Source organism: Hipposideros armiger, unplaced genomic scaffold (assembly GCF_001890085.2).
Source record: "Hipposideros armiger isolate ML-2016 unplaced genomic scaffold, ASM189008v1 scaffold_162, whole genome shotgun sequence".
Taxonomy (NCBI): domain Eukaryota; kingdom Metazoa; phylum Chordata; class Mammalia; order Chiroptera; family Hipposideridae; genus Hipposideros; species Hipposideros armiger.
This window is the reverse complement of record NW_017731512.1, coordinates 501,883-525,753: the sequence shown is the minus strand read 5'-3', so window position 1 is coordinate 525,753 and position 23,871 is coordinate 501,883. Positions and strand designations below refer to the sequence as shown.

Sequence of the window (23,871 nt, the reverse complement as noted above, 5' to 3'; positions counted from 1 at the left end):
ATTTGCAAATTTTGCAAAGAGCCAATGCTAACAATAAAGACGATGCTGTTTATACTGTTCGTTCAACAAATTCTCATGGATCACACAATAGATTCTGAAAGTGGCTGGCCACTAGTACCAGAAGATACACAGAACTATCTCTCATGTCCAAAACCCTGGATACAAAGTTAGAAACAACGAGAGATCAACAAGGAGTCTGAGAAAGAGAAAATTAGCATAAAAAGCCTCAGTGAGCCTCCATCTCCTCCTTTTCCTCAAGTCACTTCCAGGGTACATCTCCTACAGGCAGACCTGATCTTGGCCTTCTTTTGCCTATATATAGGCCCTTTGCTCTGTGTGTCACCCTGCTTCTTTTGACTGTAGTTCTAGTCCCCACCAGGCTAAGCTGTTGCACAATGTTAGGGCACAACCCTCATAGAGTAGTGAATATGAAGCCCCAAAATTGTGTAGTGCCCAGCCCACAGCCATGTGGCACCACCGCTTCCCCCCATTTGTCTCACTATCCAAATCACATCAAACCTCATGGCTCAGATCATATTCCACTGCCTTGATGTGAAAGATTTCTCTCACCTCGATTTCTCTTACCTAAAAAAGTTTCATCTTTCTACAAAATGGCTTTGGCCCTAAAGTTCACAATGCAAATCTCCTTGAGAGAAGTTCTGGAGGTGAAGAATAAATATAAAGGTCCTGGAACCCACACTGGCTCATCCCCAGAGTGTAAATGACACAGTGGGAGGGACATTGGACTGAAAGAGAATTTGGACCTAGAGCAAAAGTAACTAAATTGCTGCACAAACTTGGCAAGTCACATAACTTGTCTGTCAGTTTCACACATGTAGTACAAAGGAGGTAAATAAGACACCTCAAAGATTCCTGTCAACACCACCTTCAGAGTAAGGGTATTTGAGTCACATACAGCCATTCCACAAAGGGAGAGTAATAGATGGCCTTTGAAGGTCTGGGAGACAGCTCACTAAGTGCTCACATGTGTCAGGCTGAATGGCATATAGGCCTGAGCTGAAGGTAAATTACTTCACGAGGCATATCCCTGCTTCTCCTCTCAATACCAGATCTTTAGACAGGCTTTTTTGTTACCTCTAGTCTGGCAAACCTGGCACAATGCTGTCACGTTTTCACCAGCCCGCTCATGTTTGCTAATGCCACCTGCCTCCCACTCTTAGCTACAACACACACACTCCCTCATGTGACAATGCTACTAAAGGACAGGAGTCTGGTACAAGAACTTATATCTACAGTTTTAAATACAGAAACACTCTCATTTTTAACTAACCTAATATTGCAAAACCTACATTTATAAGTACATACACTTACACATGTATGTATATACATATAAATATATGGGGGATGGATTACGTGCTTTTGAAATGAATTCACCATGGAATTTCTTAAAATATGAGGTCCTTCATTTATCTTTTCCTTCACTGCCTCCGCCACAAATATCTTACACATTTTACTCATATATTGCTACTCAGAAATACATCTATCATGTGAGGTAAAGTATCCTGTATTCATAAGGAATAATGGAAAGCAAAATGTATTTCTTTGTAGCCTCATGGGTAATTTCTTTGATGTCCTGGGTGTATGGGCTTATATGTTCAATACCTAGGCTCTGGAATCGCATCTGGAAATACCATGAACATAAAAGCCACATGAATCTTAAATATCTTCCAGAATCCACCATGATATAACAACAGCCTTCTATAGAAATTAGTATCTGGAGAAGCCACAGACTTCACACAGGCCACCAGGCCTGAAGAGAAGTGCGCTGATAGCATTGTTTTATGAAGATTTCCCAGGCAACCACTGTAGCTTCCACTTGGGCCAATGTTATCAGGTGGGGGCAACTTAAAAAGTTGGAGTAATATATTCTGCTTCCTTACACAATAAATGTCAATAGACAAAACATTAACCACATTTCTGGGAGTGGTGAAGCTATTTTTAGTAATGCTATCATTCTGGAAAGTTTCTTCTTTTGCTATGAAATACAAATGTGATTTTTATCCACATGGTAAGCTCAGTCATGTTTGTTTGTTTTTTTAAAAATTGAGGTTTGTTATGTTTTCTATTTCTCTTTACCCCAGGCGTTTCCTTATCTGTGTGCACATACAGATGAGAACAGGAACAGATCAGACTAGTCCATTCTAGTTTAGGGTAGGTTGCAAATGATCACTCTGATGATAACAGCACCAAACAAAGGCTTCATCTTACACAATCATTAGTATTCCCCTAAGAGGCTAATGCAAGCTAAGTACCTAACAAAAACAGAAAGGAGAACAGCAACTCCACTCTTAAGTCATTTCTTCCCCACCCCACCCCCAAAAAGAAGTTATTGTTTCCCGACTTCCAGAAATATCATTGTGTAGAGCTCAGGAACTCAGAAAAATCCCAGCTCCCTCTGTTGGCTCCCTAAAAACACACACTGAATGGGGAACCCGACACAGGAAGCTACAGGAGGTTGGTGAGAATGGGCAGTGCAAATCAGGAGGCCTAAGATAAGATCTGGACAAACATTTAACTTGTCTGGGCCTCAGTTTCTTCATTATAAAATATAGACAATGTTACCAATATCTTTATTGAGATTGAATGAGATAATAGACTTGAAAAGGCTTTGTGAAAGTATTAGGACTTCACAATATAATCTCTGCTTATTTGTGTGCATCACAACTCCTATGACATTGTAGAAAATGTAAGCTGAAAGTTATGAAAAAATAAGAAAAGTATAAGGCTGGTTTAAAAAAAGCCTTCTTTCTCTCTCTTTCTTTTTCTCCCTCTTTCTTTCCCTCCATCTCTTCCTCTCTCTTTTACTCTACCTTCTGGTTAAAAGTAACACTTGATCTTAACTCCGCCTTCTAATAATCACTACTCTTCTAGTTTTCAACCATAGTCAGAAACTAAATTAGAACAGCTCCTTGATTACATACTACTAAGTACAGGGGTCTGTATTAAATTATTACCAAAATCAAATTATGAAAAAAATTTCTGCTTCTAGAGAAACTTGAAGTTGGAATCAGCATCTATTTATTTCTTGTTATTCAGCAAATATATATTCAGTGCAAACTGGTGCCAGGCACTAGGGATTCAGAAATGAATAAGAAAAACAACACCCTTTTTAGGTGTTTTAAGAAAAAAAAAAGCCCTTTTCCTCATGAAGTTCATAATCCAATGAGGGGGATAGGTTCCTAGTCTCTTATTTTACAGCTTGGGAACTAGAGACACAAAAGTTGAGAAAATGTGACTACCTGCAACTCTCCTTCCATTATACTGAGTAGCTGGATGAGGTCTTCTTTGGATAACTCCAATTTCTTATTCTTTCGTTCATTTTCTCCAGATGGTTTCAGGTGTCGTTTGACAGTTCCTGAGGCCATGTCATCATCCTCCTTTCTATTTGATTTGTTCTTCTTTTTTGCATCTTCTGAGAGACTTTTATCATCAGCATTGCTGATGATGGAGGATTTAGGGCAGGAGATATGCCCGTTGGGTGAATTTTCACCACCCTGGTTTCGGGATCTCATTCCCACCTACAACACAAGAAAAAAGATTAGATGTTTTTACCACCACTGAAATTATTTTTGTCTAACTACTTAAAAACTTACAGCAGCTTTACACCACCACCAATAAAGAAAAACCAAAAGATCAGTCCCAGTTAGTTTCCTGATATCGTCAATAAATACGTCATTAAAATCTTCAGGAAACTGCTTTGATGGTCTTCATGAAAGAGTGAAAATGTGATTCTAACCTTATAAACATCTCAAGTCAAATGATCAAAGTCCACATCAACAGTGCTAAGTCATGTTGATGGTATGTATCTTTGATAAGACGTGATAAGAATGGCACTTTACCATTGTGGTCTTCCTCCCCAAAATATTACCCAAGTCTAATAATGAGAAAAACATCAGAAAATCACAATTGAGAGACACTCTATAAAAATTCGTGACCAGTAATCTTTAAAACTATCAAGGTCATCAAAAACAAGGAAAATCTGAAAAACTGTCACAGCCAAGAGGGGCCTAAGAACACATGACAATTAAATATAATATGGCATCCTAAATGGGATCCTGGAACAAAAAAAGAGACATGAGGAGAGAATTGAGGAAATATGAATGAAATATGGACTTTAGTCAACAACAAGGTATCAATACTGGTTAATTCATTATCATAAATATACCATACTAATCTAAGATGTTAATTATAGAAGAAACTGGGTATGGGTATTTGGGAATCCCCAGTATTATCTTTGCAACATTCTTTGACTCTAAATTTGTTGTAAAATAAAAAGTTTATTTTTAAAACAGTGATTCTAAATTAAGTCTATCAGAAAATTCAAACCTCAAATCCTGCCAGGAATCAGATGGAAGTCACAATGTGCAGAAAAATCCATATGGGGTAGAGGGGGCTTGAAATGAAGAGAGGAAAAGGGAAAAGCAAAGCAAAGAAGGTGGTCTAGTTTTCAGTGATATGGAATTCTATTTTTCCATAGCCTTTTCTTTTCAAAATCAGGTCTTTTTACATCAGTCATTTACAGTACTAAGAGCACAAAGAATTGGTAGAAAATAGATCAGTTTCAAAATTAAAATTTAAAAAAATATATTTTGAAGTAAAATAAAGAAAAAAGACAAAGCAGCAGTTAACTTGTCCCGTGAAGAGCACCTTGGAGTCATCCCATGATTTATGCTTTACAGATTCTCTGTCAGTCTCTGAGTAAAAGAACTTGGTCAACAGGTATGTTACAAACATACCGAACTCATAAGCTAGGACTCAAAGTGCTCTGAAGAGAGCTCTAATATCCTGGCGGCTATCCCACAAAATTTGCCTAAACCCTTAAATATAGTAGCTTAGCGCAGAGTCCTATTTAAAACTCACAGCATAAATAGTCCTTTCCCTGAACAGCTACGCAGCAAGATTTTCATTACTCATTCCAGATAAAATACAGGGACTTTGTTTTCTGAAAGTAAATTTCCTTAATGACTCCAACCATACATAAGAAACTAAGGAAAGCTTTTCAAAACACTAAATTTATAATGGAAAAATACAGTGTGGTGTTTCCTTTCAGATAGCGAACATTCAATTCTTCCAATAAATCTTGAAATCTACATTCATGCTTCTTTTTTGAACTGAACTGTTGTATTGTGTGTATGTGAACTTCCTACAGCAGCACCCTTACTATGAACAGCACAAACAGAAGAGGTGGTCCTTAATATTGGCACCCTGTTTTCTGGTTAGCTTAGTCATTCATTCTTGGAATTTTAGAGCATCTTTCGTGCTTCTCTGGTGAACAAAGAATACATGTTTCTTTGTGATGGAAGCCAGAGCACTTCAGAGCAGACCTACTGTATTTCATCAGTTTGTTTGTGAGCAGAGTAGGCTGACTTGAGCCCCAAGCCAAAAGAAAAGAGGCGATGAATGATGAATAGAAAGTTTCAAATTTTAATCCTGGCCTGTTACACATCACAACTAAGACACATGGACTTCCCAAATTGAATTGTGACTCCCTACAACTCCATACCACATGTGAATTCCTTTTATCTGAAATAACTTTCTCTATCAAATCTTAAGGCTCTTTGGAATGGTACATCAAATAATGATTTGACTACTTCAATTTAGATCCTGCGTTAATAGAAATTCCAGACAATGGTTCCCAAAGCACAGAAGGTAAGGGGTGATGTTTTAAACTTAATAATACGTAGCCTTAATCATACACAGCATTTGCATTTGACTATAGCCTGTGTTTACGTCTTATTTCCCTGGATTTTCTATATCTTTTATAGGATCTACAGCATTAAGATATTCCTAAAATAGGACAAATGCACAATTATCTATATGCTACAGGCATTTACTCAATTGTATTTGCAAACATACAGAAAGTGGCATTTACTTAGTACCAACTCTCTTTATATTTAGTTCTTACTAGAAATTTCAGTCTGATATTAATATTTTTAAATAAATTTTATTATAGCAATAATAGATTTTAAAGAATTAACAGAATTATATTAATTAATGAACATTGTTTATAGAATTAATTAATTTCAGAATTAATCACAGAAAAAAACACATTTTAGAATTACCCAATTATATCAATAATCAGGTTGGAACCCTGAGTTCCCTATTCTCTTCCACCTTAACTCACTCTGGCTGATGGAAGATCTCATGTGCTAGACCAATGATGTTAATCCTGTCTTAGTAAATATTTTTCTCTGTGACACTGAAATATCACATTAATTGCTTTTCCTCTGACGTGTGCACATGGGTTTTGGCCCTTTCTTGGTAAGCGACATAGGGCCTACTATCTTTATCTCCACAACAAAGTCAGCTATCAGCACCTGTTCTATCTCAGGAATGCAAAAATACTCAGAGATAACAAACTAGTCAAGAAATGTTTTAGGAAGGAATTAGGCAACATGTAAGAGGGAGAAAAACATAATTTCCCAATCTTGTAACTAAGTCCACCATTAGTTATGTCCACTTTAAACCACTTTATTCTATTTTGTAAGGAGAAAATGTGCACACAATAATGAACTTCCATGTATCGCATTTAGTAACATTCACACTCTTCCCTATTATGCTAGCTTTCACTTATTGTTTCTTAAGTGCTACACAGTGTGCTAAGCATTTTACATACAGCATCTCATTTTAATTAATATTCATATCAACACTAAGAAGTAGGTGCTAGTATTCTCAGTTTTATAGATGAGGCTACTAAAGTTTAACAAGATTAAATATATTTTTCTGGATTACACAGCTGCTCCTAATGAATAGAAGAACTAGGATTTGAACCCAGGCCTGACTCCAAATACTTATTCACTATAGGGCTTTCCTCTGAGTTCTTAAACACAAGCAAATTGGAAGGGAGACAACACCCTGTAAATCAGATGACCCAGGAAAATTTACAAATGCTTACTAAGGTAATGTTTTTTTCACTTTACACTACAGAGGAGGAGAATCCATGTCTTTCTCTCTAAGACACTCTGCAAAACTCACACAGCAATTGAAATTAGGTTACTAAGCAACAATACCTTTTCTAAAATCATTAGCCTGCTGCAGAACTTGTAAAATGATGAATCATTTAAAAATCTTCTTGAGAAGGAACCTGGTCAACTATTAAGGATACAAGTTATAAAAACAGGATACAAATCTGAACAGGGACCATGACAGACTTATTGTGTAAAAAGCCCCGCAGCTGAACAATAGTAAACAATCCGAGTTAGCCAAATCCTGTCCATTGTGCTTACACAAGTAGCAAACAGGTAACATAAAGGCAGCTGGCATTCTGTGGGCTTCTTAATAATTGATAGCATGGCTGCAAGTTTGGGACATGTAGATAATAAACTTTCTGAAAGAAGCAAAGAATGCCTTTGCTTCAGCCTAGCGTATATCCTTCAAAGAAAGTTCTCCTCAAGAAAAAGGTACAAATAGACTGAAGATTCACATCACATTTTTTTTAATCAATGTAATTTGGGGCACAGATTCTTCTCTTTAATAAGCAAATTATCTTAACACAGTTCATAAAATACACTTATTTTTCCTTTTGTAGTAATTAGTTAGCAATACTTTGCATGGAATTTACTGACTAGAGTGTGAAGAAAAAGAAAGACCAAATGTTATTCCAAAACCCCCTCTTTCATCTGTAGTTATCTCCCCTCTATTCCCCACCACACCCTGCCCCATATATTGGGCAAAAACTAGAGCATACTGTCAGATGAATAATATCCCAGGAATCAGAAAATGTTTATAAAGACATTGGAACATTTATGCTGAACTAACAAGTATTTCTAGAGCATTTGAACAAGTAAAAAGAAAAGGATAAAGAAAAAAGCAATTAAATACCTACCCTAGTTCCCATCTTAGTTGGTTCTAGCCAATCTTGACCTTGCATTTTCCCTAGAACTTTCACTCCTGCCCTTGCCTCCTTTCACATTTATCTTTTTATATTATGATTCAACATTGGTCACAATACTTCCCATCCCTCCCACCAACAAAAACTCCTTTTCTGCATAAATTAGGTTTGGGCAGCTTTCCTATGTTTCTCAAGTATCCAAATCCTGTCTGTTCCTGGTTTCACTTTAACTATACACTTTTTCAAGGACCTACATAGTGCATAGGGTAAGGTGTTACAATAATTTTATTTATATCATTTCTATATTTTGAATTATAGAATTATAAGGAAAAATTATAGTACATAGTAAAAAGGAAACACATAATTACAGAAAACTCTCCTTTTTACAGTGTGGCCTGGCAAAGGGCCTGCTGCACGTGGGGCTTCCAGGACATTAGCATGGAACTGTCCTGGTTCTTTCTTTTGGACATAAATGACAATACCCAAAGCATCCAAAACTAAAGGAAAAAGAAAACATCTGTTCTAGTTTTATGTGAATTTTACAATGCAAGAGACCAATCAAATCAACTGGTTCATTCTCTGTCAATGCCAGATTATTTCCTCTGCATATTTTGTTTACTTGGGTAAGTCTAGTTATAAATAGCCCAACTCATGAAATGTTCAATTATTTCTCACGAGATTATTATTCATTCTAATGGTAAAGACTGTTCATAAATATTACTAGGTTTGTCCTTAAATTTTCTTTATATTTTTTTAACTTTCTTCAGCCTATTTATGCAATGAGCCATGTGAAGTAATTTTTTGATTCTCATTATCTACACTCACAAAATCCTCAAAATAACCAAGGCTTTTGTTTGTTTAAGGCATTTTCATTCTATTTGGACAGATCTATCCAGACCAACTGAAAATTCTTATAAATAATTCCACACATGTTAAAATTCAAGAAAGGGGCTTCTCTTAGAGTCACTGCAATGATGTCGTAATCAAAAGCTCAAGGAAAATATAACTGTGGCAAAATAAAAAATATATATTATTCTACCCTAGCCTAAAACTATGGTGAAATATTTTATGAAATTCTCTTTAATAGCCTTCAAGAAAGATAACAGCAGACTTCGAAAAGATTTCCAGAAAAAAAGAGAGCGCGAGAGCGAGAGCGAGAGCGAGAATAGATCAGGAAACTGCCATGAAATAAAATTTTTTAATTAGATACCTGAGTCTGAATGAATGCACAATTTGAGGGTTTTAAAACTTTGTATGTAAAATAGGATGTCCTCCTTTACCAATATTTTGATAAAAAGGGGTATCAGTTTACCTCTTTATACTCATTTTTATAACATGGTTTGGGGGTGATTTTTTTTTCTTTTTTTACTTCCTTCAAGAAATAGGGCTACTGTCAATTGTATAAAACAGAAAAGCATTTAACCATCTAGCAATATACTATTGTATAAAGTAATGACAAAATGACATAACATTTTTCCTGGCATTTTCAACATCAGTGTCTCATCCTTTGACCTCAATACATTTAAAATATTTATATTTATATTTATATTTATAATACTTTATTATTATAATTCTGATGTCAGTATACTACTAGACATAGTATATAATCCATAGACATTGATTATATAAAAAGAGTAAGGCCCTCAAATTGAAGTTTTCTGATAAACTTTCCCTATATTCTTTGTACTTGAGCACTATAATTTTTTCAGACATTTTAATAATGTACCTGTGGCCTGCAAAGTATCTGTGGCCTTTGAAGAATGTCATCATTTAATTTAATTTAAGTTGTTAAATATTTGTTTTATCATCTGACAAAGAGAACATCTCTGGAAAATTACTAGATTCCTAGTTAGCCAGGGCTAGATTTCCTTCCTATAGTTCATCACTTCTAAAAAGGCCAAGCCCCAGAATTGTATAAGAACCAGTCATTTCCTTTCCACTAACAAAAGAGACCTATCTGTACAGCCAGAACGACAAATATCTTAGACTTTATCTCAGCAGTCTGTATTTAATAAATTATTCTTAAATATTATCTTTATTCACAATAATAGCAGCTGACAGGTACTAAAGAGCTTATTATGCTCTGAGCACTGGTTAAGTATACAAATACATAGTATCATCTCATGAAATCCTGATAATAATCCATCAAACAGGTACGATAATTATTCTTCTTACAAAGATAAGGCAAGTGAGGGTTAGAGAGATTTAGTCATTTGCCCAAAACAATACGCCCAGTACCTGGAAAGCCTGAACTAGAATGTTTGGATTTTCCATGTGCAAGAAATCTGAATGGAAGCTTTCACCACCATATCAGAACTACTACGATACAAATGAATTCACAGCCATACTTTCATGGGGTGGAAATAAGTTTAGTCACAGAGTGTAGCATCCATCAAATAGTCTCAAAGAACAATAATTAATATAGAGTTTTACTATTCCAGTAGACTTCTTTCTCTAATTCCTCCTTGTGTGATACCTTATTCTTCCAAGGCCACAGTCTCTTCCCCACTTCCCCCTCACACTGCCTTTCTTCTTCTCAACACTTGAGGTTTTCAAAGAAGCTGAAAAAGAACTTTGCCTTTGCAGTTCTGACTTCTGACTTTTCTGGAGCTGGAAGTCACTAAAACTCCAGAAACAATTGTTATCCAACTGGATATAAATTGAACTGATTTTTTAAAAATTAGGTGAATTAAGAAAAATTCTAGTTTGCGCAGAAAAGGGTTATTCTAGTAAGGTAACTGCCCAAACTTTCCTGTTAGAAAAAAAATGTTTGTCTTTTATGTAGCAAATATTCTCAAATAATTGTATTGCATTTCCAAGGCATGTGAGACAAATCACAACTGCTGGTCAATGTTAACAAGACGGGTTAATCTCCACGAGGAGAAAGACATGCAATGGTTTGGCTGATATCACTGCTTCATGCTGACAGGGGGGAACGTGAAATACTGCACATATCTGTGTGCCGACTATGACTTCATGCATTCTAATTGCCTGTACATATGCCAACTATACTCAGGTGTCCTTTCAATGTCTTTTCTTTCAAATCTCTAGACCATTTCTTAACATAAAGGAACAACTTAAAATCAGTTGTAATGTACGGAGTCATAGGCTGTGTCTGTTTTGAACTCCTCCTGACTTCTGACTTTTCTAACTGTCTCTGAGCATCCCTTGGATTAGATCAGAGTACAGGGAACCTAAATTAGAAACAGAGCATAGCTCCTTTATAACCAAGCAAGGAGAAAAGGAAAAATTACTCCTATTGAAACACATTCTATGAATGCAACTAGAGCCACTTGGTGGTCCAGGATGTTTACCTGACATTCAAAGGTGCTTATCACTCTAATACTATATGAAGAGGCTGTGAATTCTCTATCAACCAACCCGTCTTCGCACTTAGTTGCTATGAATGCAAAAGCAAGGACAGTAAAGAGGAGAATTTTGTGATTAGCTAATTGTGGTGCACTAGGGATTTATATAAAATGTCATGCTACCACAATGCATAAGTTTTGGACTCAGTGTGTGGGTAGGAATTATGTAAGACAATGAGTCACCACCTTTTGGAATAATTTTTTCAAACACATAATGGCCCCTAGCCACCTCTCTCCTGTACCCTCTTATCACCCCACCTCAGCATACCACCCAACCCCACAGAAGACCTTAAGGTGGCCCACAACTTCACACATCAAAACCCTTAGCATTGATTTCCTGACATACTGAATTCTCCTGGAACTGTTTGCCATCAACTCCAAGGAATCAAGAGAACTGCGTCTCTACCCTTAACCCCACACTCACGTATTCTATAATCCCGGACACGTTACTCAACCTCTCCAACCTACAGTTTTTTCATCTATAAAATGAAGATTATAATGCCTGTTCTACCCACCATGTGTATGTGAAATCATGCCTGTTCTACTCTCTGGATGTATGTGAAAGTATTTACTAGCAGTAGTAATACAGGAAGCCCTGATCTGTGGCAGATTAACCACAGGGTCATCTAACACCTCTAAAGGCCCCAGTATAAGTTCCACCAGAGACAAAGACACTTTATTTTCAACTATGATTGTCTAGCACAGGGGTCAGCAAGCTTTTTCTGTAAAGGGATACATATTAAATATTTGCAGCTTTCCAGATCATGTGGTCTCTGTTGCACCTACTCAACTCCGCTGTTGTGGCGTGACAGCAGCCATAGATAATACATAACAAATGGGTGCGGCTAGATTTAACCCCGAGCCCTTAGTTTGCCAACCCTGATTTAGACTATGTGACAACTATGATTGATGAGTGCATTTAAACTGAGAGAAGAGGGAGTGATTTCTGCCACTCCCTCTCTCAGTTTATAGTAATTAGAAAAAATGGCTGAAAATAAGAGAGAAGGAAAAAAATGAGAAAAAAGTTAATGTAGTAATTATGCCATCTGCTCACCTATCTTCTTCTCTTCCAGGTAACTTGAGGGAGGATATAAATATAAATGGTTCCTTCACAAAGTTTGAGGAATCTAAGGTGGAAGAACCTGAAATGCTAGAATTTGAGCGTAGGACTCCCGCTGGCATGAGTCATGCTATGGGTTATGCAGGCACACAAGAGCGATTCAGCAGCATGTGTTTTACAATGTGGGTGATGGAGACTGATGCCCACGAATATATGGAGGAGATACAGAAGTGGCCACATGCCCATCAGGGCTGGAAGGCAGCTAGGAGAGACAGATAGTACACCAGTAGAACAGTCACCATGGCAGAGGGCTTCAAATCAGACCACCCAAACTGGGGATGAAATGGGAGGCACAGCTCCACTTCCAGGAACCTGCACTACCTGTGACGATTATGGTAGGGCTCTAAGACATCAGGAGACACAGGGCACTTCCTCAGAAAGAGCCATGGCTGTGACTGTCACCGGGAGCCAGGCTGGCAGATGACAACAGAGGAAACAGGACCAGCTTCCTAGGCGTGTGACCTGTGAAGTCGCACGGGGCCCCATGCTTGGTGTAATACTCTGTTGTCACTGTCTTGAAATTCTTAATTATTTTAAACTAAAAACTCCACATTTCCCTTAGGCATGGGGCTCCCGGAATTATGTGGTCAGTCCTGACAGAGGCAGGACAGTCAATCTGAAACAGGTACTGGAAGTTCTCCCACCCTGTTACTTCCACCAAGCTAGTCATGCTAGCAAGCTTCCCCACCCATCCCCCGCCCACAGATGAAGCACAGTTTTTGTGTGACACCCTCAAAATGAAGAGGGTACTTTGGGAGGAGGGAAAGGAAAGACCGAAATGGAATTCTGATTTGTTCTAGGCCTGACCTACATGTATTGAATTTAACTGAAAAAAAAAATTTACCAAATAAAATTGAATTTAGCAGGAAATATACAGGTTAAGTTCTCTACCTCAGGTAGGGGTTGAAGGGAAGGGGGATAGGAGAAGTAACTAAAGAGGAAAGTTGAATTCAGTCATAAAGAAAAAAAGTATTAGAATTATGTCCCTGAGTTTTATGAGATGTCATAACTGTGAAATATAACACTGGTTACAATTTTATAAATCATGTCCTAGGGCACTTTCAGGCAACAGATGTAAAGCAGTTTTCCTTTAGATTGCTCCTGCCCTAGCTTTGAAAGAGAAAATAAGACTCATCCCCAGGGCTGGAAACAACCAGAGCTCAGGGACTTTCCAACAATGAAATTATTGCCCATCACCTCGCAGAGGGGGCTGATGAGGAGCTTTTGGAAAGAGGGGGGGATAAAAGGGAACCCTGCCCCAAACCTACCCGCTGTCTTTCTCCAGCCCTCTTTCCCTCCCTCTTTTAGGCACCTTTCTTGTCTTTCCATCTGTGTCCCTCACCTATGCCTTTCATTGAAATTATGAAAATGAAACCCCAGTGATCTCATTCTGCTCCAAGCCTTCCCAGCCCAGACTTGCCTCAAGTTTGTTCCAAGACCAAACATGACCCCTCGCCCAGCTATTGATCTCTCACTCTTCCAGAATGTCAGAATGGTGTTAAGAAATCAACCTGGCTAAATCTAAATCACACAGTAGCGTCAGCGTCACTACCCTAACCCATATTTCTCAGCCTTTATTAACCAGAGTCTTGGGTTAGAATTAAAATGAAATTAGTCCTTTTTTAAGAGGCTAGGTTGAAGGTAGGGTAAGGACAATATTTCTTTAAATCATACCAGCAGGCTATTCTCCTGTGTAAAATAAGCCATGGCAGAGGGAGGGCAAGAAGGAATCTGGGCCTTTCAGGTCCCGCCCTTGGGAAAGATGGCTGCGTCTCGGCAGGGGGCTGAGGTGAATATAGATGGTGGCGAGTTGAAAACAAGCAAAAAGTGGTGTAAACATTAGTTCCAGAGTGTTCTGCCATGTTGATGCAAGGCCTGTTAGAGGGTCACTGCGCCAAACCTCCTGGGCCCACTAGGTGCAGAGGAAGCTGCGACTGTGTCAACTTGCTCCTTTCATAGTGCTTCACAAGGACAAGCTGCTTTCTAATAAAAAAAAGTAAGCTAAAGCAACACCTGAAAGCTGAGAAGAGAAAGAGAAAGAGCTCAGTGAGAAACAACTCAGCCCAGCCAATACTGCTGTCACCAACCACACCACTGGCAATGAATTGGGTGCTGAGGATGAGAGCCTGGACCCAAACCAACACTACCAGATCCGCAGCCAAACAGTCCACCAGCTAAAGTCAAAGGGGAAGACCCATATCCTCACAAGTTCCATTAGACATCTCACTCACTCCATATCAGAATACAGTCACCTGCAGCCTGGGGACCACCTGAGAGGCATCACCTAAAAGGCGGCAGGTAGGGTGCATGCCAAAACAGCTTCTGGGGGAAAGCTCGTCTTGCATGACCTTTTAGGAAAGGGGGTCAATGTGCAAGTTACAGCCAATTTCAGGAATTATAAATCAGAAGAAGAATGTATTCGTATCAAGAACAAATCGCATCAGGGAGACATAATTGGAGTTCAGGGGAATCCTGGGAAAACCAAGAAGGGTGAGCTGAGCATCATTCCCTAGGAGATCACACTGCTGTCTCCTTGCATGTCAGTTCATCTGCACTTTGGCCTCAAAGACAAGGAAACACGATATGGTCAGAGATACTTGGACTTGATCCTGAATGACTTCATGAGAAAGAAATTTATCATCCTCTCTAAGATCATCACATATATAAGAAGTTTCTTGGATGAGTTGGGATTCCTAGAGATTGAAACTGTAGCAAGTGCTGATACATTGGAAAGCACAACAGCTGGCACTTCTGCCTAGAAAATAATAATTGCAACTCACATAACTCAGGCATCTTTGCATTTCTGCAGAAGGTCAAGGACTGCTAGGTAATTTTTTTTTTAATTGGGGAATTGGGGGGATGGGAACAGTGCTGGGGAATTGGGGGAAGGGGAACAGACAAGTTGCTGTCGTTTTGTTCTTCAGTCTAGTTGTGGAGGACGTTGCTTCACTGGCCCAAGTTGGCACCATCATTGTGCTCTTCCCGGGTGAGGCAGATTAGTCGCCGGCTTCTGGACGGCCGCTCACGCTGGCTGCTGGCCGCTCACGCTGGTTGCTGGCTACATACGATGACCCACGGCAACCCACTGCCACAGGGGCTGCAGCTTACGCCGTCGCTGGCAACTCACGGGCAGCCCAGCTCCAGGTTGAGCTGTTGTTCAGCATCTTAGCTGTAGATGGCAGTGTCACTGGCCCTCATATGTGGGATCCAAACCAGGGTCCTCTGGCATCCCAAGCCAGTTCTTAACCATCATGCCACTCGGCCGGCCCTAGGTAATTCTTATATGTTACTACCCATTTGACTCTCACAGTTCAGTCACCAGAAGAGAGAAAGGGAATTAGGAATTCCTTTTTCACTCCTTGTTACCAAATAAACCATTTGTCTTTAAAAAAGAAGAAGAAGAAGGAGAAGAAGGAATCTGGGAAAATATGTTTTTTTCTCCCCTTCCCTCTCAACATGCTTAATTCCCAAATCCCCTCTTCCCCACTACTAAGTGCCAACAATCCTCCTTTGTGTCTTAATCCAATATTTCTTGTTTGGAGAACCAAGCTGAACCCAGTTTACCTAGCAGACATATCTTGTCTCCTAAAACCTGGTGCTGATGGTAGAGAGCAGGAAGACCAGGGTTATACTGGCCTGCCAGGGCTCTAGGACCATATTATTGGTAGAAAAGCTCCTCTGAAGGCCTAGGGCAGTGATTCTCAAACTTCAGAGTATGCCAGAATCACTTGGAAGGCTTATAAGCACACAGACTGTTGGGCCCCACCCCAAGAGTTTCTGATTCCATGGGCCTGGGGTGGGGCCTAAGAGTTTGCATTTCTAACAAGTTCCCAGGTGATGCCAATGCTGTTGGTCCCAGGACCACACTTTGAGAACCAACAATCTAGGGCAAGGTAGGACTAAGATAGGGCCAGAAAATTCCAAAGAAGCCTCTGCATATTTACCTATTTCAACTAGAAATTCTCTGTTTTTCCTGTAACTTAAACTAGAAATACTTGACTTGGCTAAAAAATAATAATAATATTAATTGTAACTGTTTACACACGATTACAGTGCTAATTATCATTCATCTTCCAGCTGGGTTCCTGTTGGAGAGTAGACTTCTGGGTTGCAAAATGATGCCCTGCAGGCCTTTGCAGAGATAGGGTTGGTGTGTATGTGTGTACATGTGTGTGTGCTTAGTAGACATTTTTTTGTCAGAAGATTTTACAAAATAATGTAGATTTTTCAGATTTCTATTGGGAAACAATCAGAAGATCTGGTACTACTACTAAGCCTATCTTCCCACGTAGCTATTAGCTTGAGTTAAGTCATGGCTGACCCATATAAATGGAGCATTTACTCACTAGTTCACCACTCATCCTTAACACCCTCCATTACCTTACTGAGCACTGAAATCCAAGAGTCAATTGACATATATTTATTAATGCATTTGAACTATGTTTTTTTTTTCTGGTAGAGAAATTCTTCTCTGTACCTGAGGAGAAAAACAGAAGCTATAGCAAAAGAATTTTGTTTCAAGAAAAAAAGGAGAGAATATTTAGTAATGACTACCCCTATGTGTTTAACATGCAAACACTCTGCCAGCTTCACCTGCTCATTACCCACCTGTCTTCTAAAACCATTTGAGTTTGAGTCCAGTCTGGACAAGCCTGATGGTAGACAGAAATGCATTGGGTCGGGGGCGGGGGTGGGGTGGTGGAGTAGAGGCAAGAGGCAGACTGTGTGCTGGGTGGTCAGAGAAACCTCTTAGAAAGCAATTGTCCAAGAGAAAGAAGCTGCAGACTGCCACAAATGTGATCCAAGGACAATGTCACTTTGCAAGGGAGAGGGAATGTTGTGCTTAGTAGGGAATGTTGTGCTTAGTAGGGAATATGCTCCCTGGGATGCCTCCACAGACAAGTAGCCAAAGCTAAGGCTGACAGGGAGCTGCAATAAAGGCATAAATGGAAACAAAGCAGTGTACCAGGAAAGGTTCTCTAGGGAGCCTGGGCCTTTCTTTGAGAACTGGCTATGCAGGAGGCAAGGGGAGGATTTGGGGAACTTCTTCATGGTCACTGTTGAACCAGCAGGGATGGCAGAGGCATCAATAGATCTTCGAGCCAGCTCAGGGGCAGGACACTGTTTGGAGGGCCTGACAGACACCCACTGGGGACCACCTCTTGAATTAATCTGAGGAAGATGGAGAAGAAGTTCTGCAATAGTTTAGGTGGAAACTAAGACAAGGAAATACCACACTGACCTGTTACTATTAACCCCCTGGCTTTCTGAGTTTGAGAACTATGGGTTTTATTTCATTCCACAAACTTTTTTGTGCACCACTATACCAAATAGCAAGCACACAAAAACCATACTGGGTGCAAGGAATCACACACAAAATATAATAAAACATGTTCTTTTCTCAAAAATGTCATAGCCCAAGAGGAGATGGGATCAACATAACGGAATAGATAAATTCTGAACTCACTTCCTCCCACAAACACATCAAAATTACAACTAAATATAGAGTTACTATTGCTGAGAACCACCTGAAGACTACCTGAACAGACTTCCTATAGCTAAAAATATGAAGAAGCCATGTGGAGGTAGGTGGGGGGCAGGGCAAGGATGAAGTCTGCCTGGTTATGTCCCACACCCACAGTGTGGCAACTCACAAACAGGGGGGATATCTGAGCTGCAGTGCTCTCCCTTGAGGAGCGAGGCATCTGAGCCCCACACCAGACTCCCCAGTCCAGGACACCTGTGCCCAGAAGAGTCTCTATACTATCTGGTTTTGTAAACCAGCTGGGGTTGTATCCAACAGAGACAATGGGTTGTGGGAGACCAAGACACTGTTCTTAAAGGGCTCATGCACAAACTCACTTGTTCCAAACTCCAGTCCAGAGGCAGCAGTTCCATAAGCATATGTGTCATACCAGGAAAAATTAAATTAACTAACTTTAGGGTGAGGGCCAGAAGGGCAGGGAATGATGGGACCTCTCTCTGGGGATGGAAGCACTGGTAGGTACTACTGTTCTTTCTATTCTTTTGTTGTGTTCTCCTTCTACTTGGCGGGCCTGGTGCAGATGGGTGCCATATCTGTCACTCTCCATTAACCCTGCTAACACTGATATTCCTGCCCTGCCCTGCCCAACCCATTGGACCCTGCTAGAGCCTTCTGTAAGCAATTCCAGACCCTCCACACAAGTGGTGGTCAGCCTCAGCTTGCATTACAGTCTTTCCCAAACAACCTCAAGTACAGTGCAAGTGGTAGCTGGCCTCGGCTTGCATCCCAGCCTTTTCCAAATGTTCCCAAGTCCAGAACACGTGGCAGCAGGCCTCATCTTGTATTTCAGTCTTTTCCAAGTGCTCCCAAGCTCAGCACAGTTGGCAGCCGGCCTTGGTTTGCCTCACAACTTTTCAGAAGAGTCCCCAAGCCCAGCACAAGAGGCAGTTAACTTGACTCACTTTGTAACCTTGCCCAAGTGGTCCCAAACCCAAGAGTGGCAACTGACCTCAGCCCATACCAGAACTCCACCCAAGGAGCTCCCTAACCAACACACCCAAAGAGAAGCCATAGCTGGCATCAGAGCCCTGCCGAAAAGATTCCTACTCCATGGGTCCAGACCCTACACACTGCATCATCTATAATAGATACGGTTGGTCTTCACAGCGAGTCAGCCTGAGGATCAACCCCACCCACCAGTGCACGTGCAGTCATCATGGTCCAACTACAGCAGGAGGGCACATGCAATCCACACAGGGGACATCCATGGAGGTCCTGGCTCTGGTGACCAGAGGTGATTGGGCCACTGGGTCCCACAGAACATCTTCTACATAATGCCACTCTTTCAAGATTAGGATACTTAGATCTACCTAATATATACAAGTACAGAAATACAGTTAAAATGAGGAAACAGAGGAATATGTTCCAAATTAAAGAAAAGGACAAAACCCCAGAAAAAGAACTGAATGAAACAGAGACAACAATCTACCAGATGAAGAGTTCAAAACAATGGTTATAAAGGTATACAATAAACTTAGGAGAGGATTAGATTAATTCAGTGAGAACTTAAACAAAGAGGATGAAAATAAAAGAGAACCAATCAGAACTGAAGAATACAATAACTGAAATGAAAAATGCACTAGAGGAAATAAATAGAAGATAAGATGATGCAGAAAAATGAATCAACAATCTGGAAGAAAAGGTAGTGGAAATCACTCCACTGGAACAGCAAACAGAAAAATAGAATAAAAAAAAATAATGAGGATAGTTTAAAGGACCACTGGGAAAACATTAAGCATACCAATATTTGCATCATAGGGGTGCCAGAAGGAGAATAAAGAGAGAAAGGGACAGAAGATCTATTTGAAGAAATAAAGATGGAAAATTTTCCTAACCTGGTGAAGGAAACAGACATCCAAGTACAGGAAGCACAGAGTTTCAAACAAGATGAACCCAAAGAGGCCCACAACAAAACACATCATAATTAAAATGCCAAAAGTTAAAGAGAGAATCTTAAGAGCAGCAAGAGAAAACCAGCTGGTTATCTACAAGGGATCTCCCTTATGACTATCAGGTGATTTTTTTAGTAAAACTTTGCAGGCTAGAAGGAAATGGCACAATATATTCAAAGTGATGAAATGGGAAAACTTACTATTAAGCAAGATTGTCATCCAGAATTGAAGGAGAGATAAATTTTCCAGATAAGCAAAAGCTAAAGGAGTTCATCAACACTAAACCAGCACTACAAAAAATGTTAAAGAGACTATTTTAAATGGAAAATAAAAGGTCAAAACTGAAAACAAAACAACATAGGAGAGAAAAATCTCACTGATAAAGGCAAACATTTAATAAAAGTAGTGAATCCACTAATTAGAAAGCTAGTATGAAAGTTAAAAGACAAAGGTAGTAAGCTCAACAATAAATTAAGGGATACACACACATACACACACACACACACAAATGTAAAATATAATGTCACTAACATAAATGTGGGGTGGTGAGTAAAAAATGAAGTGCTTTTAGAATCCATTTGAACTTAAGCAACCATCAACTTAAGTAGACTGCTATAAACAAATTTGGTAACCACAAACCAAACACCTGTAATAAATATACAGAAAATAAAGAGAAAGGAATCCAAACAAATCATGAAAAAATGTCATCAGTGTACAAGAGAAGAGAGCAGAAGAAAAAAGAAACAGAGAACTACAAAAGCAACCAGAAAACAATTAATAAAATGGTAATAACTACATACCTATCATACCTATCAATAATTATCTTAATGTAAACGGACTAATTGCTCCAATCAAAAGACATAGGATTGCTGAATGGATTAAAAAAAATGATCCATGCATATGTTGCCTGTATACTCTCTTCAGATAGAGCCTGAAATGAAGGGATGGAAAGAGATATTTCATGCAAATGGAAGCAAACAAACAAAAAAAGCTGGGGTAGCAATACTTGGACAAAAGACACTACAAAACAAAGACTTCAACAAGAGACAAAGAAAGGCATTACATAATGACAAAGGAATCAATCCAACAAGAGGATATAACACTTGTAAACATCTACATACCCAACAGAGGAGCACCAAAATACATAAAGCAAACATTAATGAACATGAAGGGAGAGGTCAACAATAATACAATAACAGAGATTTAACATCCCACTTATATCAATGGATAGATCATCCAGATAGACTAGCCACTAGGAAACAATGGCTTTAAATAACACATTAGACCAGACAGACTTATTAGATGTTTACAGAGCATTCCACCCCAAAACATCAGAATACACATTCATTTAGACAACATATGGAACATTTTCTAGGATAGACCACATGTTAGTGCACAAAACAAGTTGAAATTAATTTAAAAATATTGAAATCATATTAGGTATCTTCTCTAATTACAATGGTATGAAACTAGAAATCAATTATGAGGAAAACTGAAAAACACACAAACACATAAAAGCTAAACAATGTGCTACTAAACAATCAATGGATAATGAACAAATCAAAAAGGGAATCAAAAAATATCTTAAGGTAAATTAAAATGAAAACACAAAGATAAAAAAAATCTATGGGACAGGGCCGGCCAAGTGGCGCGATGGTTAAGAACTGGCTTGGGATGCCAGAGAGCCCTGGTTCGGATCCCACATGTGAGGGCCAGTGACACTGCCCTCCACAGCTAAGATGCTGAACAACAGCTCAACCTGGAGCTGGGCTGCTGTGAGTTGCCGGTGACCATGTAGGCTGCAGCCACTGCTGCAGTGAGTTGCCATGGGCTACCGTGTAGCCAGCAGCCAGTGTGAGCGGCCAGCAGCCACAGTGAACGGCCGTCCGGAAACCGGCAACTGATCTGCCTCTCCTGGGAAGAGCGTGATGATGGTGCCAACTTGGGCCAGTGAAGCAACATCCTCCACACCTAGACTGAAGAACAAAACGACAGCAACTTGTCATCCCCTTCCCCCAATTCCCCAGCGCTGTTCCCATCCCCCAATTCCCCAATAAAAATCTTAAAAAAAAAAAAAATCTATGGGACACAACAAAAGCAATTCTAAGAGAGAAATTCATAGTGATACAAGCCTACCTCAAGAAACAAGAAAAATACTAAATAAATAATCTAAACGTATACCTAAAGGAACTAGAAAATGAAGAACAAACAAAGCCCAAAGTAAGTAGAAGGAAGGAAATAATAAAGATCAGAGCAGAAATAAATAAAATAGGACCTCCCCCTGGAAAAAACAATAAACAAGGTCAATGAAATTAAGAGCTGATAAGATAAACAATATTGATAAGCCTTTAGCTAGACTCATCAAGAAAAAGAGAGAAGGGCCCAAATAAATATAATTAGAAAAGAAAGAGAAATGACAACTGACACCACAGAAATACAAAAAATAAAAATACAAAGAATTTTAAGAGAATACTATGAACAATTACATGACAGCAAATTGGACAACCTAGAAGAAATGGATAAGTTACTAGAAACATATAATCTGCCAAGACTGAATCAGGAAGAAGTAGAAAATCTAAACAGACTGATTACTAGTAACAAAATTAAATCAATAATCAAAAAACTCCCAAGAAACAAAAGTTGAGGACCAGAAGGTCACAGGTGAATTCTACCAAACATTCAAAGAATTAATACCTATGCTTCTTAAACTATTCCAAAAAAAGCTGAAGTAGAGGGAAAGCTTCCAAACTCATTTTACAAGGTCAGCATAACCTTGATACCAAAGCCAGACAAAAACATCACACACACACAAAAAAAAGAAGATGAAGGAGAAGAAGAAAAAAAGAAAGAAAGAGAGAGAAAGAGAGAAAGAAAGAAAATAAAATTATAGGCCAGTATCCCTGATAAACAGACACAAAAATCTTCCAGAAAATATTAGCAAATCGAATTCAGCAATACATTAAAAAGGTCATATACCACGATCAAGTGGGATGGGATTTATTCTAGGGATGCAAGGATAATTTAACGTCAGCAAGCCAATCAACATGATACACCACATAAACAAAATGAGGATTAAAAATCATGATCATCTCAATAGATGCAGAAAATGTATTTGATAAATTCAACATCCATTTATGATTAAAAACTCTCAACAAGTGGGTATAGAGGGAACATACCTCAACCTAACAAAGGCCATATATGTCAAACCCATAGCTAGTATTATATGTAATTATGAAAAGCTGAAAGCTTTTTCTCTAAAATCAGAAACAAGAAAAGGACCCCCATTCTCAGCACTCTAATTGAACATAGTATTGAAGTCCTAGCCACACCAGACAAAAAAAAGAAAAAAAGGAATAAAAGGTATCCAAATTGGAAAGAAGTAAAACTGTCACAATTTGCAGATGACACACTATGTGTAGAAAACCCTAAAAATGCCACCAAAAAACTATTACTATTAATAAATGAATTCAGGGCTAGCAGAGTGGCTCAGTTGGTTAAGAGGCTGAGCTCTGAGCAACAGGGTTGCCAATTTGAATACCACATGGGCCAGTGAGCTGCACACAAGCTGAGCTGCCAATGAGCTACCAACAGGTGGCAGGATGGCTGAGCTGGTGAGATCATGTGCTCCTAACAGCAAGGCTGCTGGTTCGACTCCTGCATGGGATGGTGGGCTATAACCACCCGCAACTAAAATTGAACACAGCACCTTGAGCTGAGCAGCCGGATAGCGACGAGACTTGAAGCTGAGCCAGCTGCGCCCTCCACAACTAAAACTGAAGGACAACAACTTGGCTGTTCCCTTTTCCCAATTCCCCAACACTGTTCCCTTTTTCCAATTCCCCAATAAAATCTTTTAAAAAAACAAACAAAAAATAAATGAGTTCAGTAAAGTAGGAGGATAAAAAGTAAATATTCAGAAACCTGCTGCATTTACACACCAGTAACTATCAGAAGGAGAAACTAAAAAAAAAAAATCCCATTTGTGATAACATTAAAAAAATAAAATAAAACTCCTAGCAATAAACTTAACCAAACAGGTAAAAACAAAACAAACAAACAAAAATCTTGTACTCTGAAAACTATCAGACATTGAA

The 23,871-nt window shown here is 39.1% G+C and overlaps 1 protein-coding gene across 7 annotated transcripts in view; it reads right to left on the bottom strand.

Annotated features, from left to right (window-relative positions):
* FILIP1 (filamin A interacting protein 1) overlaps positions 1–23,871 on the bottom strand; it is a 199,021-nt gene that overhangs the window by 107,958 nt on the left and 67,192 nt on the right. For 4 of the 7 annotated variants that reach the window (XM_019651595.1, XM_019651593.1, XM_019651597.1 and 1 more), the window contains exon 2: positions 3,261–3,539. In XM_019651595.1, coding sequence (XP_019507140.1) covers positions 3,261–3,533 — 273 coding nt within the window. In that variant the 5' untranslated portion in view covers positions 3,534–3,539. Of the gene's footprint in view, positions 1–3,260; positions 3,540–7,846; positions 7,904–23,871 lie in introns of those variants that run through there. The other 3 variants (XM_019651594.1, XM_019651590.1, XM_019651596.1) reach the window with 1 other exon arrangement.